The sequence below is a fragment of the Vulpes vulpes genome, chromosome 6 (assembly GCF_048418805.1).
Source record: "Vulpes vulpes isolate BD-2025 chromosome 6, VulVul3, whole genome shotgun sequence".
In the NCBI taxonomy this organism is placed as follows: domain Eukaryota; kingdom Metazoa; phylum Chordata; class Mammalia; order Carnivora; family Canidae; genus Vulpes; species Vulpes vulpes.
The window spans coordinates 99,463,293-99,481,159 of record NC_132785.1 but is presented as its reverse complement, the minus strand read 5'-3'; the positions used below and the strand labels follow the sequence as shown (position 1 = coordinate 99,481,159).

Genomic DNA, 17,867 nt, shown 5'->3' with positions numbered 1-17,867 from the left:
TTTTTTTCCTTCACAGGTAAACTCACCGATAAGAGTACTCTATTTTTTTAATTTTTAAAGAGAGAGACTGCACAAGCAGGGGGAGCGAGAGAGGGAGAAGCAAGGTCCTCAATGAGCAGGAAGCCCTGTGCAGGCTTGATCCCAGGGCTCTGGGATCATAACCTGACCTCAAGGCAGACGCTTAGCCAACTGAGCCACCCAGGCGCCCTCGTCTCCCTTGTTCTCATCTTGCCTCTCCATGCTACTGTGGCAGGGGCTTTCTAGAGCACAGATGCAATCCCATTATGTTTGCTTGGCAAAGATTTATACAGTGTACTAAACAAAACCAGGTGCAAGTGCAGTGACTGAACAGGCCTTCCCTCTGCCTCTGCTGCTCCCACCCCTACCACTGCCTTGGCCCTGCACCATCACCAGCAACGGGGGTGACAAAAGTCTCTGAAATCGTTTCTGGAAAAAAAAGAGCTTGTTGCTGCTCATGAGTCTTCTCACATTTTATGTTGTGATGGCATATGCTTAATTCTAAAAAGAAATCAGTACCTGCATTTCCATCAACTCCAAACACTAGCTCTGGCCTAAACATACAAAGGTCTGCTTTCTTCTTCCTTGGTACTGACTGTCCTCAGCAGCTGGACTCCCAAGGTCATCCTGATACTCTAAGATTTATCATGCCATCACCCATCTATTCTTCATAGTATTATTTTCTGTCTCCTAACTGCTCCTATTTTGTGTACTCCACCGTCTGGAGTTAGTGTGTTGTTTTGGTTTGGTTTTTTGCTTTTTAAAATTGTGGTATGATTTTAACATGTAGCAAAGTACATAAATCTTAAGTGGACAGCTTGATGAATATTTTACTATGTACATACCCATGTAACCACCACCCAGATCAATATTTAGACCATTTCCAGCACCTCAGAAGGTTCTCTGACACCTTCCCCCATCCCCTGCCAGTTGACAATGTCCCAAAGTAACCACTAGTCTGACCTCTATCATCACAGTTCTTTTTTTGGCCTGTTATTTTAAACTTAAATATAAACGGAATTATAGATTTAATTTTTGCGTCTGGCCTTTCAAAATGATGTCATATAATCTACCTTTTAAATCATGCCATCACACATATATTCTCCAAAATTAGTGGAAATCAATTATCCTATTTTTTTTAAAAAAAGATTTTATTTATTTGATGGAGTGAGAGAGCACAAGTAAGCATTGTGGCAGGCAGAGGGAGAGGGAGAAGCAGACTCCTTACTGAGCAGAGACCCAATGCGGCTCGATCCCAGGACCCCGGGATCACTACCAGAGCCAAAGGCAGACATTTAACTGACTGAGACACCCAGGCACCCCAATCATGCCATTTTTAAAGAATAATTTGTTAATAAACCAAAAGTAACTGGTTTATAAATATTTTATGAGTAAGAAAGTCGGTGTGAAATTGATACCGATGAATTAGATTAATTTAATGGTAACCCACCCCAAATGTCACTTAATAAATAAATAAATAGACTGAAAAAAGAAAATGTTGACACTTGAAACTTATACCCACATTTTGTTTTTTTTTTCATTTATATTTATTTTTTAAAAGATTTTATTTATTTATTCATGAGAGAGACACACACACACACAGAGGCAGAGACACAGGCAGAGAGAGAAGCAGGCTCCATGCAGGGAGCCCCATGTGGGGCTCCATCCCGGGACTCCAGGATCACGCCCTGGGCGGAAGGCCGGTTGCTAAACAGCTGAGCCACCCAGGGATCCCTTCTGGTGTTTTAATATGTATTTAACTTGTACTTTGATTTGGTTTATTGAAATACTCAATAAATATTTGGGGAGGGTGTACTCTGTGAAGTTCTGTAGACAACTCCTAGGGACACAAAGATGAGTAAGACAGTTCCTGCCACCCAGGGGCCTACCGTCTAAAAGGAGGGAAACAGTATATATGGTGGGGAAAGGTTTTGGCATCAGACTAACCCTGGTTCAAAATGTCAGTTTTGCTACTTACTGGCTCTATGACTTTGGTTCAATTGTTTAACCTTCTTGAGCCTTGTTTCTTCATCTATAAAATGAAAGTATTAATGCTCACTTTTCATGGCTGTTTAAGAATCTAAAAACAGGGCAGCCCGGGTGGCTCAGAGATTTAGCGCCGCCTTCAGCCCGCAGCATGATCCTGGAGACCCGGGATCCAGTCCCACGTCGAGCTCCCTGCATAGAGCCTCTGCTTCTCCCTCTGCCTGTGTCTCTGCTTTTCTCTCTCTCTCTCTCTCTCTCATGAATAAATAAATAAAATCTTAAAAAAAAAAAAAAAAGAATCTAAAAACATGCAAATGTCTGGCACATAATAAGTACACAGCAGATAGTGGCTAGTATTGTCTGTTGAGTTATGCACTTTTTCATAGAGTATTTTCTCAAAGGAGATTAAAATCAATTTTTCTAATTTAATAATTTCACTTTGGAGAATTGACTATTGTGCAAATATAATACGGTCTCATTAACGTAGAACTTTATTTTTGTAACTCAAAGAGGCAATTGTATAAAGTAGTTAAGAACATGGACTCTAGAGATCTAGATTTCAATCGTCTTTGTCACCTGTGAGCTGTGCCATTTGGCCAAGTCATTTAATTTTCTTTAAATTGCTCCACCCTTTGAGTTCAGTTTTATCTGTAAAACTGGATGAGCATGCAACTTTTTCAAAGGATTGACAAACTGATTAGCACAGTGTCTGGTACATAGGAAGCAGCTGATAGATGTTATTAAAAGCGATGTCTGGAAGTCTGCTGACCAAAATGATTTTCTCTAGATCGTGGAATTTCGGCAGATATTTATTTTGCTTGTTATACTCTTGTGTGTGTGTTTTTTACCCTAAGCACATGAAATTTTTATAAAAGCTATAATAAAGTTTTAATAAAATATACCTTCTGAATTCAAGAGTTCTGGTTTCATCTTTCCAGTACCACATCCCCAATTGTAATCCAAATTGAATTGCTGTAAATGAAATGATTGCAGCAATATTAAAAATTCAATTTACAATACACATGTCACAATGAACTTTTAACAATTCCCACTTGTTGCTCTTTATTCAATAAAGATGTAGAATCTTCAAGTGTTGTGGAGGGTTTTTGTTTTAATCGTATCCAGGATTTTATCCTTTTTGTATTCAAGGGCAGTTTCAGTAGAAAAGAGGGAAAAGAGGGAGGGAGGGAGGAAGGAAGAAAAGGAAGGGAAGGAAGGAAACTTCACTTAGCCGGCACCACTATATCAAGACTCATCAGAACAATTTACTGATGAATTGGGACTCAGACCACAATAAACTGAGGCTCAGGGCAGCCTCCGCGGAGAAAAGGAGTTAAGACGCTCAAAACCAGGGAGCCCGCCCGGCCACCGCCTCCCTTCCAGGGGAAGTAGGCCCGGAACAAGCTGACCTTTTCAATCATGGTAACCAACCCACCAGCCTTTCCTTTGCGGGGGTCGCACCTGGGGCAGGACAGCTTCCCGCGCAGGAGGGCTATTTATTTTGCAACCGATCAATCAGAGGTGCTGAGGTGGAACTTCCAGAACATCCAAATATCTGGGTAGGGAACCAGAATTCAGTTCTGGCCTTGGCCGAGTACACCTCCCTGGTCTGGGTTTTCCACTTCTCCCCGAGTGCCGCTCGCCCGGGGCTGCGGGCGGGGCTGCGGGCAGGGGGCCGGGCCGCCCCGGGAGCCGCGGGCCGGGAGGGGGCGGCAGGGCCGGTCTGCCCGGGCCTCGGGGTCGGGGTCAGCCAAGGCTGCACTCACCTCCGGCAGGGAAGCGGTCTGCCCGTCCCGCCGCTTCCGACGGGAATAAAACTCCGGCACCTGAGGCATGGTCGCTACCGACCGGCCTAATCGGTGCCCAAGCAACCGCCTGGCGGTGCTGGGCAACCGCGGCCGGAGCGCGGCCGGGGGGCGGGGGGCGGGGGCGGGGGCGGGGGCCGTCTTCCGGGGCGGGCGGCGCGGGCGGCCGGAGGGCAGCGGGGCGGCCCACCCCGTGCGGGAGACGCCTCCGCCCGGCTCCCTGGCCCCGGGGCCCGGTCTGCTTTCCCACTACCTGTGCTCTGGTGGCTTCTGGGCTTAGGTATAGTAAAGCCGCCCAGGGGTTCTCTTGGAGTCAATTCTTCTAGGCCCTTCCAACCGCGAAGTAAACCACTGAACTGTTTCTTGTTCTTAATTGAAATAACAAGACTCGGTTTCACAGGGAAGATCCCTTAGTCCCAAATTTTAATGGCACTAAATTTCAAATCCAAGTTGAGATTAGGTCGTGGGGGTGGGGGCGGCCGGTGGAGGTGTAGGGGAGGATGTGTAAGTGAGGTTTTCATAACTTGGTTCTGCTGCGTAACTAGATGTGTTACCCAGGGCAAGACAACTCTGATCGTCTTGAAGATACCGAAATCAGGGGTTATGAGATTTTTAAAGGAGTAATGTGTGTAAAACACCATCCTTAAGTACTCAAAATTAGTGTTGCTCAAAGCAGACACTTGCTTTGCGTCAATCAGTATTCAATTATATTTTTACATTCATGCTTTTCACTTTTCAAATCCTGTCCGTGTCTTCTAATTCCTTCTTGCAACTGACTGGCTGATATTTTTCCTTCCAACACTGATGTCAGCAATGCTAGATAACACATGATTGAAAATGCCTAAATATTCTGCCTTTGTTTTATCTCCACAGCTTAATTAGGTTAAGAGATGCTCCCTAAATAGTAACTATATTCCCACTGCTGTTCAGATATATGGAAACCCACCTCTACACACTGGCAGTGGCTTGAGCCTGTGGCCTCAGGACTGGCTTACTACATTTGAGATGACTCACTTAGGAGTTAAGAATATCCCAGTCACCAAGAATTTTTCACCTAACAACGTACATAACTTGGGGTGGAGGGAAGACAGGGAGAAATTATGAGCTGACACGCCACAAAGGCCTAGAAAGACCAAGAACTCTGGATAGAATCCATTCTTACCACCATTGTCAGGAAGACCACACTTCAACTTCCTCAGTTTACCCCAGTGAGTGAAGAAATGTTAATAGAAAACCAAAGATCTTTTATACTGCACCATAGTTTAACTTCAGGCTGTCTAATGAACAAAACTACAGTAAAAAGAGTTGAGAACCAAAAACAATGATCTAATGTAAAAGTTACAAGTTATTTCACCTGTGCTAGAGGGACATATTTATAGGTAAACTTCGAAACCTCTCTAGGGGCAATCTTATACTTCTGTATTATCGGACCCTAACAAAAAGGGAGTAAAATATTATTTATTTTAAAAGTGACCTATTCATTAAAGATTTTTTACTAGATTTTTTTAATATCAGAATCTCATAACCAAAAATAGAAATATAATTTTCTCTTTAAAAAAAATTTCATGATGTTATAAAGTAGGGATAGGGGCAGCCCGGGTGGCTCAGCGGTTTGGTGTCTGCCTCCACAGACTAGGGTGTGATCCTGGAGACCCGGGACTGAGTCCCACGTTGGACTCCCTGTGTGGAGCCTGCTTCTCCCTCTGCCTGTCTCTGCCTCTCCCTCTTAAAAAAAGTAGGGATAAAGGTACTAATTATTAACAATTTTTCTAAAAGATTTTATTATTCATGAGAGACACACAGAGAGGCAGAGACACAGGCTGCCCTATTAACAGTTTCAAGTGTCCTATGAGGCATGATTTTTTTTTTTTCTAATTAAGAGAAACTTCTCAGGGTCATATAACTAAGAGCATATAATATAAAACTAAGTTGCTGGTCTCAGAGTTTAGGTCCAAGACATTAACTGAATATAATGTATGCTTATACTATGAAAAAGTCATAACAGAGATTTTCAAAGTATTATAATTCTACCTTTTAGAATTTGTAAGAAAATGGCAATGCCAGTATTTGAATTATCAACTCCATTTCTGGTTGCTTATTTCCCCAACCTTCAATTCACAAACAACCCAATCTATACTGAAAAAGTAAAGAGCCAATGGGCTTCTTGATATGTTCTAAGGGAAAGACATTTTAACATTATCATCCTATTAAATTTCAGGAATGCATATACCGTAAAGTATTCTAAGAGCTACCTCTAAGAACCTATCATTTTTCTTTAAGGAATGTATTAATTTTTCTATATCTAATTGTAATGCTTACAGATAACCCTTCAAGGCAGTTTTCTCCTTCCTATTTAGACATACACAGAAGCAATTGAATATTCCTGTTGTTCCTCAACCTAAACATATATATTGTCTTAGCAGTTGTCTTGTGATGTATGGATTTGAGATTCTTGAAAACTTCAATTCCAGTGTTCAAAAGCAAGGGGAACATGCCTCACAGCACAACTTTTATAAACTACATTCAATTTGTAGGATAAAGAAATTCTCATGAAGTCTCCTTGACAGGTGATACACTATCCTATTATGCATGCTAAATTTAAAGATGTCAACTGCATTAATAGCTCCTCATGAACAAATGTTAATGAATTATCACTATATACACCAAACTAATACCATAAAAAATTTAGAGTAAGCTTGTTTTGAAATTTCATGCATCTCAAATGCTATGAAACAATCTGTTAGGTCTTATTTTGACAGGTGTTTAGATTTATTGTCTCAAAACAGGGACAACTATATTAGACATTCAAGGTAAGAATTGCCCATTCTGAGAATTGTTCTTTTTTAATCCCTTAGCATTCTATATATGTTACATTAGCTTTAGTCCAGACCACTAGTCCCTAATATAGCACTACTTTCATGTTCAAGTGATGCTGATTATTCCTTAGGCTGTAATTTAGTCTCATCCTAGTATCAAGTACTTTTTCCATTGTCATTTGACTATGTCTGATCTAACATCTGCTAAGGAGTTCCCAGGAGTTATCCGATTACCGGTTTCAACTGATCCCTGGAAACATTGAGTGGCTACTTTGGTGGCTTTACCTTCATAATATTCAGATCTAGATAAATTTGAGAAGACAAAATTAAATTAAAAACACTCAAGAGGGTGAGGAATCTTACAAATTACTTTTCAGAATAATATTAAATGGAGTATCTACATAGATTGATATTGTTACAGCAAGTTACCAGAGGCCAGGCCATACGATGGTCATTTTTCTGATACTTTTGAAACTAATTTCTTCTAAACAAAGGTCTAAAATGAATCATACTAATACCAAATTGCACTTACAGAAAAATTCCATTGCATTTTGAAGTCAGAGCAAGGGATAAATGCTTTCAACAAATAAAAGACTAGTAAAAGTTTACTTAGAATGAGCATTATCTTAGTAAAAATTCATGTTAAACATCACTCTAAAGCTAGTATTCACCTGATTCTGTTAATACTAAGGTAGTTTGCCAAGTATTTATGTAATGCTATGTGTAGTTAATTAAACCCCCTTAATGCCTCTTTGCTAAAAACTTTCCACCAATGTGGCACCAGCATGGAAAGACCTGAGTTATCTTCAGCTTTTCAGACCGTAAAGAGAAATGACCTTAAATTTTTTTAAAGTTTATTTTGAAATAATTTCAAAATTGCCTTTTTATCTTACTCCCACCCACCCAAATGACTCTCCTTAAAAAATAAAATAAAAAACAGCTCATGACAGAGTCATTACAAAGCTCAATATTTTTAGGCTAATTTGTTCTTTAGTTTTTATATTATTAAAAAATTAATCTCTCTGTATGGTACAGAAGGGTCCACTACTAAAAATATAGCTTCTATAGTGCACTGTTATGAACAACATGAAGCAAATCTACATCACTTAAAAGAGATTCCAAAGTCTGTATGTGGTGAAAACATTAACTATGCATTTCCCAATCAGCTTTCCTGAATTTCTCCCGTTTCCTTTAAAGAAAATAAATCAGAACATAACAGAAGTGTCATTCCACTATAAATATGAACCCCTTTCTACTAAGGATACAGACTTTAAAGCTTAAGCTCAAGACAGTGGAGCCCAGAGTTGCAACATTCTTATCTGTAACAATCTTAAATCAGATTTATAGGAAAATGAACAAGTGGTATATTACAAAATACAGGACCATCTTTCAGTTTTGTCTTTTAGAAAAGAAAATCTGGGACGCCTGAGTGGCATAGTCGGTTAAGCAGCTGACCCTTGGTTTTTGGCTCAGGTCTGATATGTCAGGGTGATGAGAGGGAGCCCCACACCACACATTGGGCTCTGTGCTCAACACAGTCTTCTTGGGTTTCTCTCTCCCTCTACCCCTCCCCCAAAATAAATAAATCTTTTTTTTAAATCAATCTTTAAAACAAATATTTTAAAAATGAAAATTAAAAAATATATATTCTAGTGATTTAAGGCAAGTATTGCAAAAGCATTATGATTCTCAAATAAGAAAAAAATAATCTCCCTCTATCCCTCAAGTAATTGCAACTGTTGAAAACCTATCCTTATGGAATTTGGATAAGCTCAGAAATTAAGTCATGAAAAATAAAGTTAAAATAAGTTTGACTAAATTGGACTCTTAAATAGCTTTAAAGTTTGCCCTGCTAGCTTTTGTTTCAGGCACCCGCATGCCACAAAAAAGCAATTTGTTTCATAGTGTGTCAGGCTATTATCAAAAGACAACTCTTACCCCACCTTTGTTAGTTTACAGAAAAGAATCAATCTATACTTAACCCCAGAATATAGCTTGTATTTTGCTGGAATATTCAGGTGGATTTTCACTTGAAAACTTAAACCAAGCCTTAGGTACACTGGCAGATCTGTCTGGTTTCTTTATTAAAAGGAGGGGGAAAGTTGACCCAGATCTTGTCCCTTTAAAGATTGATTGATTGATTGATTGATTTAATTCATGATAGACACATGGAGAGAGAGAGAGGCAGAGACACAGGCAGGGGGGAGAAGCAGGCTCCATGCAGGGAGCCTTATGTGGGACTCAATCCAGATACTCCAGGATCACGCCCTGGGCCAAGGGCAGGCACTAAACTGCTGAACCACCCTCATCTTGTCCCTTTAAAAGTTGTCAGTAATTCAAAGCAGGAATCCCATCTGAGAATTAGACAAGACTGAGTTAGATACATTTCATCTTAGTAAAGACCAAGAGGGGTAAAACAGTAAGAAGGAAAAATTGAAAACTCGAAGACTAATTTTGAGATCAATTTCAGCTTTACTTTAAATTTGTATTTATGCATTTGTTTGCAAAAAGTATACCTGTCCTTAACATCACTGCAATGTTCATTTTAAAGTGGTACATAAAAATAAACAATTCAAGCTTCTCTATTTTATTGTAACCAAGCTTCCACAGAACTTTCGTGCAAACTTCAGGTTTCCCATCTCAAACAAACCTCCATGCACAAACTAAGCTACGCAAAAATGCTCAAGTCAGCAAACACCCAAAATGCATTAAAGAGAAACCTCAAATAATGGTTTTAAAACTCAAACTTTAGAACTAACCTTTTATAATTAAACTAAGTTGTTGCACCCTTCCTTTCATATGCATACACCCAGCTAAAGACTTCCAACAACAGATCTCATACTTGGCACCAAGGCATTTCAAAAAAAAAAAAAAAAAAAAAAAAACACAAGAGAAAGGAAAAGAGGTTTACGCTGACTCGAGTGCAAGCTTAGTCCACTTCCTCGATGGTCGGTCCCCCGGAGGCTCCAGAACCGCCGCCGCCGCCGCCAGGGCCGCCTTGGTAAAGTTTGCTGATGATGGGGTTGCACACTCTTTCAAGCTCTTTCTGCTTGTGTTCATACTCGTCTTTCTCTGCCATCTGGTTTCGGTCGAGCCAGTTGATCACCTCCTGACACTTGTCGAGGATCTTGTTTTTGTCCTGCTCGCTAATCTTGCCCCTGAGTTTCTCGTCTTCCACCGTCTGCTTGATGTTGTAGGTATAGGACTCCACCGCGTTTTTGGCGGCGACCCGGTCGCGATTGGCTTCATCTTCCGACTTGTACCGCTCGGCCTCCTGCACCATCCGGTCAATGTCGTCCTTGCTTAGACGACCCTTGTCGTTGGTAATGGTAATTTTGTTTTCTTTACCGGTGCTCTTGTCGGCGGCGGTGACGTTGAGGATGCCGTTGGCGTCGATGTCGAAGGTGACCTCGATCTGGGGGACCCCGCGGGGCGCCGGGGGAATCCCGGTCAGGTCGAACTTGCCCAGCAGGTTATTGTCCTTGGTCATGGCCCGCTCGCCCTCGTACACCTGCACCAGCACGCTGCTCTGGTTGTCTGAGTAGGTGGTGAAGGTCTGCGTTTGCTTGGTCGGGATCGTGGTGTTCCTCTTGATGAGTGGGGTCATGACGCCGCCAGCCGTCTCAATGCCCAACGACAATGGGGTCACGTCGAGCAGCAGCAGGTCCTGCACGTTCTCCGACTTGTCCCCGATGAGGATGGCCGCCTGCACCGCGGCTCCGTAGGCCACCGCCTCGTCGGGGTTGATGCTCTTGTTCAGCTCCTTGCCGTTGAAGAAATCCTGTAACAGCTTCTGGATCTTGGGGATGCGGGTGGAGCCGCCCACCAGCACGATCTCCTGGATCTGGCCCTTGTCCAGCTTGGCGTCACGCAGCGCCTTCTCCACCGGCTCCAGGGTTCCGCGGAAGAGGTCCGCGTTGAGCTCTTCGAAGCGGGCGCGGGTGATGGACGTGTAGAAGTCCACGCCCTCGTACAGCGAGTCGATCTCGATGCTCGCCTGCGTAGACGAGCTCAAGGTGCGCTTGGCGCGCTCGCAGGCGGTGCGCAGTCGCCGCACTGCGCGCTTGTTGGGCCCAATGTCCTTCTTGTGCTTGCGCTTGAACTCCTCGGCCAGGTGGCTCACCATGCGGTTGTCGAAGTCCTCGCCGCCCAGGTGGGTGTCGCCGGCTGTGGACTTCACCTCGAAGATGCCGTCCTCGATGGTCAGGATGGACACGTCGAAGGTGCCGCCGCCCAGGTCAAAGATGAGCACGTTCTTCTCGCCGCCGGCGCACCCCTTCTTGTCCAGGCCGTAGGCAATGGCCGCGGCGGTCGGCTCGTTGATGATGCGCAGCACGTTGAGGCCGGTGATGGTGCCCGCATCCTTGGTGGCCTGGCGCTGCGAGTCATTGAAATAAGCCGGGACCGTGATGACCGCGCTCTGCACCTTGCCCCCCAGATAGGCTTCGGCGATCTCCTTCATCTTCGTGAGGACCATGGAGGAGATCTCCTCCGGGAAGAAGGTCTTGATCTCTCCCTTGTACTCCACCTGCACCTTGGGTTTCCCTCCCTCGCTCACCACCCGGAACGGCCAGTGTTTCATGTCCGATTGCACCGTGGCGTCCTCGAACTTCCGCCCGATCAGCCTCTTGGCGTCGAAGATGGTGTTGGTGGGGTTCATGGCCACCTGGTTCTTGGCGGCGTCGCCGATGAGGCGCTCCGTGTCGGTGAAGGCCACGTAGCTGGGGGTGGTGCGGTTGCCCTGGTCGTTGGCGATGATCTCTACTTTGCCGTGTTGGAAGACCCCCACGCACGAGTACGTGGTGCCCAGGTCGATGCCGATGGCCGGGCCGCGGGCAGACATCCTGAGAGCTGGGCAGGCGGCGTTAGGCGACAACCCCTAGGGCCGGAAAACCTGCGGCGTCAACTAACGGCCGCCTCACGCCACACACCGCGAGCGCAGACACCGACTCCCGCTCTGCCCGCTCGGCTCCCGGCTCTTATAAGCCGCCGCCCTGCCGCCTTCTGGAAACTCCCGGAGCCAATCCGCTCCCAGGACCGCCCGCCACAGGCTTGCCTGGGTCGGACTGACCCGCCCGCAGCCCAACAGATTTCTAGTGGGGTGAGGGGCGGGACCGCGGCCGGTGCACCGAGGCGAGGGGCGGCCGTTATGCAAATGAGGGCCCCCGCGCGCCTCCCAGGGAGCCTCCGACCGCCCAGCCCCGCGCGCCGCGCCGCGGGGCAGCTTCCGGGCGTTAGGCTCGCGCCCCCTCCGCCAGGTGTGAGCGCTGTTGCTCGCTCTTTGCCTTTCCTGAGGCGGGATTCGTCTACGTCTCCTCGATTGGCAGAGCGCGCAACCAATGAGCAGCGCGGACTTCCCAAGTGGGCGGGGAAGGGGAGGCTGCGCGTGGTACGGGGAGGAGACGCGGAAGGGGAGCCACCTGAGCGGTTGGCGGAGTTGTTAAGCCCTTAAAGGCGGTTCAAAGCCGAGTGTCCCAGCTACTGTAGCACGCGGGGGCGGGGCAGTCCTTGCAGAGTTGGCTGCTCCGAGGAAATAGGGCTAGAGCCAGCTTTTTGTTTTTTTTTTCCTTCTTCCTCCCGCGCCCTTCCAACGGCAGGGACCGGGAGTTGGCGTGGTGTGCGCGTGAGGGCCGCTCCCCCCCGGGCGGGGGCTTTGAAGTTCCTGGGCCGGGAGGTCGGCCTCCTGGGAGTTTACTGGGCGTGCTTCGCGGCGTCTCCGTGGGTGTGAGCGCGGGATGAAAGCTGCCTGGCGGGCGGGGTCCACAGGAGCCCCGGGGAGCGCGGTTTTCCTGACCGCGCGGGCGGCCTGCAACGCTGCAGACCCGGGAGCGGCTGCGCGTCGCCCTCCCGGGGTTTAAACTTCCTGCACCCCGCTCTCCATTTTCCCTGCTCGGCCTGACACTCGAAGCTTCCTGGCTCCGTCTCCCTGCCCGCTCCACTGCTTTTATTTTCCGTTTCAAGCACCTTATTCGCCGCTGGAAAAATCTAGAAGTTCATTAAAACGCGCCGGTCGAAGCCCCGTGAGAATCACCCAGGCTCACCGCCCCGCACGACTCTGCCCCACCCTGAGCTCGCGCGCCAGCGCGTGTGACCCAAGTAGTGTTTCATGCCCGAGCTCAACCGAATGACGCGGTTCTCCTCAGCTATGCTGAATGGAGCTAGGGGAAGACACAAACCCTCAGAGTAGGCAGATGAAAAAAGAGCATATAACTCATTCTATTATTATGTTTCAGAGGAAAAGGAGAATGGATCCGGGAGTACGGCCTGGCACCAGCTGATGGAAGGTAGAAGCCGACCCCTGTGTCCGGACTCCTGAAGGAAAACCACCGCAAAATTGCTGTGACAGACGCAGCGATGACACTTCACGTTGTGGGGGAAAGCTGGAGGCATTCCTTCAAGGAGCTTTACTAGGTACCTATTATGTTGAGCGTAAAAAGACGCATGAGACGGTCAGGTTTTATGAGGTTAAGACTCTAATAAAAAGATAAAACGTAATTTGAGAGAAGTGCTGTGGGAACACAAAGCAGGGGACCATCCAGTCAGGGGAGGGCCTGTTGGTGAAAGCTCCCTGGAACTGATGGCCCACGTGTGCCGGCCAAGAGGGGAGGAAAGACATTCTTTCTGTGGATGAGGCAGTGTGTAGTGAGGCACATGCGAGTTCTGTGCAGAAGTTTGGTGTCACCACAAGGAGAAGGACACAAGCAAAAAATAGTCTCTACAGGTGAGCTCTAGGTGTCATGATTCTTTTCGCGAGGCTATGGGAGGGGGAAACCCATCTTTTGAAGGAAGCTAGTAACCTATGGCCCATTATCAGACTTGTGTGAGCCAGCTGGAGAAAAGTTTTTTCTTTGTAAGGAACGCACAAAGCTATCTGTGACCAAAAAAGTAATGTTGACAGAATCCTGTACAATCAGATCAATGAGATTTCTTTTATCTAGTTGTGTATGTCATTTCCATGTCATTTTTAAAAACACATAAAGACATTGTATGTCATTTTTAAAAACACATTTGCTATTAATTTGTTAATCTCATTGATTAGATGGTGTTGGTTTTAACCACAATTTCCATCTCTTATTCTATGAGAGAAGTTAAAGAAAAAAATTTTGGACTAGGAAACCTTTTTTTTTTTTTTTTTTTTTTAAGATTTATTTATTTATGATAGACACAGAGAGAGAGAGACAGAGGCGGAGGCAGAGACACACAGGCAGAGGGAAAAGCAGGCTCCATGCCCGGAGCCCAATGAGGGACTCCAGGATCGTGCCCTGGGCCAAAAGCAGGCGCCAAACCGCTGAGCCACCCAGGGATCCCCCTAGGAAACGTTTTAAAAGAAAATTTTAGGGAAACAAAAATAAAACCGAAAAGTTTCTACTAAAGTCTTAACTTGTGAGTACAGATCCTTTGATTTATTCTTGGAAATTTTTACTTTTTATGTTGTTAAAAGGGGAATCCGGGATTAGCAGGCTGGAGAGCAATACAAATTCTTTGTAGAACTGATGATACAGTGTGATTTAGAGACAGGTCTCAGCTACAACTGTGAAAGTAGAAAAACGGGGAGAAACTTTCCAGATCTCCTGTATTCAGACCGCCCTCACACATTTACTTCAAGCAAAGCAAGATTGCAAAAAAGCAAACATGTTAGTTCTTACCAACACTAAAATTACAACTTCAGAAGGAAGAGGTATGTATGGTCACTATGTACTAAATGCATACTTATTACAACTAAATCTTGCAGTCTAACCACTACATTCATCTTTAACACTGCTTCCTGAAATCACAATAGCAGTTTTATCTGCATTTTCATTAGTTATATGTTTTTTTTTCTGCTCTTTTTACCTAGTAAATTGATGTTTTATACCTTTTTTTTTTTTTTTTTTTTTTTTAAGTAAACTCTACTCTAAAACTGGGGCTTGAACTCAGGACCTTGAGATCAAGAGTCCCCTGCTTCTCTACTGACTGAACCAGCCAGGTGCCTCTACTTTTTTTTTTTTGTATTATACTTTAAATGGCATCTGAGTTTTTCCCAAAAAGATGATGTCTGCATTTTGATTTTGTAAGAAATAAACATTTGCAGCCCTAGAACATTGTCATATACTGACCATTCTTGGAATTTTTCTGTTGCCTCTTATTTGTATTGATTTTTTTAAATTGTTTTTTTTTTTATGATTGTGGCTCATAATTCATTGAAAAAACAGCTCATCAAAATGATTAAATTAGCAAATTTATGATCAAATAATATTCATCAATGCCAGCAATGGTGCAGCAAAACAGGTAAATGCTACTGGTGGGAATATAAGTTAGTACAGTCTTTCTGGGCGGCAAAATTTGATCATGCCCTTCATTTAGCATTACTCTTTGTGTGATTCATCCTAAGGAAATAATAGAACATACAGGTATATTATTTATAATAACAGTAATAAAAGGGAAATGGTTAAAAAAAAAAGGGAAATGGTTTAAATATCTGGCAATAAGAAAATGTATTATACATAAAGTATAATATAATACATTCCTATGATGAATTATGTAACCATAACATCATGTACAAGAATTTTTAATGACACAGGAAAAGTTCCTGGTATAATTAAGTGGACATATAATAATATTAAGGACTTTTGTATCTTATTTGATATGTATAATAATCTTACATACGTTAAAAATGGATCAAAAAAATGGATTATCTCTAGATGGTAGGATTATCAGTAATTTTTCTAAATTTTATTGGACTTTTACAATGATTTTTATTATTTTTTAAATATTTATTTATTCATGAGAGAGAGAGGCAGAGACGTAGACGAAAAAGCAGGCTCAACCACTGAGCCCCCCCAGGCATCCCTACAGTGATTTTTAAAGCTTGACTATTAACATTCAATTGAAACAAAGTTTGCTAATCTACTATTTACATAGAAATTACTACTGATTTTGAACAAGGGAAATCTCTTTGGCAAATTATGAATACTAGGGTGTTTCATAATATTTTTAAAATCCAAAGACTGAAATTTCACACAGTCTGGAAAAAATAAGAGCTTTAACATATGTGAAGTCGTCTAATTAACCCCCAGCACCCAGAAGAGTACCTGGAACACAGTAGTGATTCACTAGCTCAGTGTTTTATTAAGAGTGGCCTGAGGCACATTATTTAACCAAAAAAATTTTTCCTGTATAAGAGGAAAATTCTCTACCTCTTGTCTCTCTGTATTAAATAATACTGCAGAGATCAAAGGTTGAAACAAACTCGCATCTGAAAATACTTGTACTAGAGATACAAAGATGAGTAAGATGAAGTCTAAGAACTACATGCCTGGGCAGTCAAGCCTGTCCAAGGAGAATGAGTAAGAATAAATTTTTCCAGAATTACCAGGGGAAAAAAATTTATGGATTTTCTGGAATCCTCTCAATTCTTACCCTTTATAAAGGTTGTGGATGAAAAAGAAAAACTCTCAATTCCTACAACCTTTATAAAGGTTGTGGATTGACAACAAAAACAAAACAAAAAGGTTGTGGATTGTTTTGAGGAAGTAAAGTCCTGAAGATAACTGGAGTGAGTAGTAGCAGCCTGTAATTGAGGACCTGTGAGCAAACTGGAGTTGAAGTAGTTATTTAAGATATCTGTAAATACTGCCATCCTATATTCTTTGGAAGTACCCTGTTCCATGTTCCACACTATTTCCCCAATCACCTGTCAGTACAGGAGAAATTTCACCATCGTTTCTTTTAGTCTTAAAAATCTCAGTCTTTGAAAATTGTAGTTTCAGAGTGGCCTGCAGTAGGACAAGGTATGGAAGGCTAAGACCTGAGCCCAGGAGAGAGGCTTTTCTAGAAGAGAAGTGAATCTGTGAAAACAATATTAATTGTGCTTGTCTTTCAGTTTTGTACAGTGCTAACTTTGAGGATAGACTCTTGTGGAACAATCTAACAGATCCAATATGGTTGTAAGTGTTAATACTTACTAAATTCTGGGCAATTACCTCAACTGTCTTTGAGGACTGTACTGAAAGGAAGAGAATACTCTTTGCTGATCACCTGGTAAGGAGGGCAGCATATTAAACTTTAAACTTGAAAATAAGCAAAATGGATTATATTGAGAAGGAAGTTATTTCTCAGAAGAAATTGTTATTTTGAAAATTAACCCTCTGAAAGAATTGTTGTATCAGTGGATTTTCTAGTAAATTATTTCTTTTTATATTATAAGGAAACCTAATCAATGTGTTGCCACCTGTGTTTGCCATGAGGTGGTACTTTTCCACTCATTCTATATAAAAGAAATGAGGATTTGGCAATAGGAATTTTAGTTAATTTGTTTTGTGTACTTTTTATTTTTTATTTTAATTAATTTATTTTTTAAAGATTTTATTTATTTATTCATGAAAAACACAGAGAGAGAGGCAGAGACAGAGGCAGAGGGGAAGCAGGCTCCATGCAGGGAGCCCGATGTGGAACTCAATCCAGGACCACAGGATCATGCCCTGAGCCAAAGGCAGATGCTCAACCACTGAGCCACCCAGGCATCCCTTTTGTACACTTAAAAAAAATTTTTTTCTTATTTTTAAATAGGCTCCACACCCCAGTGTGGAGCCCAAGACAGAGGCTTAAACTCAAAACCTGAGATCAAAACCAGAGCTGAGATCAAGAATTGAATGCTTAACTACTGAATCATCCAGGCATCCCTGTTTGTGTACTTCTTAAGCTGCTCAGGAACATCAAAATTAGCTGTATCAGAAATTTTGTTATTTTGGTATTAGAGAATGGAAGGAGTTGATAACTTTTCAGACAAATAATTTTGTAAAAGAGCCAGGTTGAAAAAAATACAGTATAAATAAAAGCAATTATACAGACAGTTTAACTTCTGAACATAGAGGAGGACATTTTATTAGGTCAAAGCAATGGATTGAAAAAATGTAACAAATTTACCATGTAACTCAGTAACTCCATTTTATACTGATACACAGAAAATAATCACATTATAGAATGCATTTATATCACTTATAATGTAATTCATTACATTTGTAATTTAGTACAGTCAAAATTTAAGCCATATTTTGTTTCTGAATCTATTATCAGTCAGAAATTATTTGCTGAATCTCTACGATATTGGTCTGGCAAGATTGATAATCTTTTATTTTGTTTGTTTCCTACTTGTTAGAAGTCTGCAGTTTTATATGCTTCCCAAGAGATAAACCATAGTTTTTTTGTTTTTGTTTTTAGAATTTAACACTTTTCTAACCTTATTTCTCCCGAAGCAGGTGAA

At 42.9% G+C, this 17,867-nt stretch overlaps 2 protein-coding genes across 3 annotated transcripts in view; both read right to left on the bottom strand.

The window, feature by feature from the left end:
• PPP1R36 (protein phosphatase 1 regulatory subunit 36) overlaps positions 1–3,928 on the bottom strand; it is a 32,596-nt gene extending 28,668 nt beyond the window's left edge. The window contains exons 1-3 of one of the 2 annotated variants that reach the window (XM_072761708.1): positions 3,771–3,812; positions 3,466–3,559; positions 2,907–2,976 (exon numbers count right to left, since the gene is read on the bottom strand). In XM_072761708.1, coding sequence (XP_072617809.1) covers positions 2,907–2,950 — 44 coding nt within the window. In that variant the 5' untranslated portion in view covers positions 2,951–2,976; positions 3,466–3,559; positions 3,771–3,812. Of the gene's footprint in view, positions 1–2,906; positions 2,977–3,465; positions 3,560–3,766 lie in introns of both variants that reach the window. The other variant, XM_072761709.1, reaches the window with a different exon arrangement.
• A 5,149-nt stretch (positions 3,929–9,077) lies between these two features.
• HSPA2 (heat shock protein family A (Hsp70) member 2) lies at positions 9,078–11,895 on the bottom strand. The gene has a single exon (XM_026008372.2). It carries the CDS (start codon positions 11,466–11,468, stop codon positions 9,555–9,557), a length of 1,914 nt encoding a protein of 637 aa, XP_025864157.1. The 5' UTR covers positions 11,469–11,895; the 3' UTR covers positions 9,078–9,554.
• Positions 11,896–17,867: the final 5,972 nt, after the last annotated feature.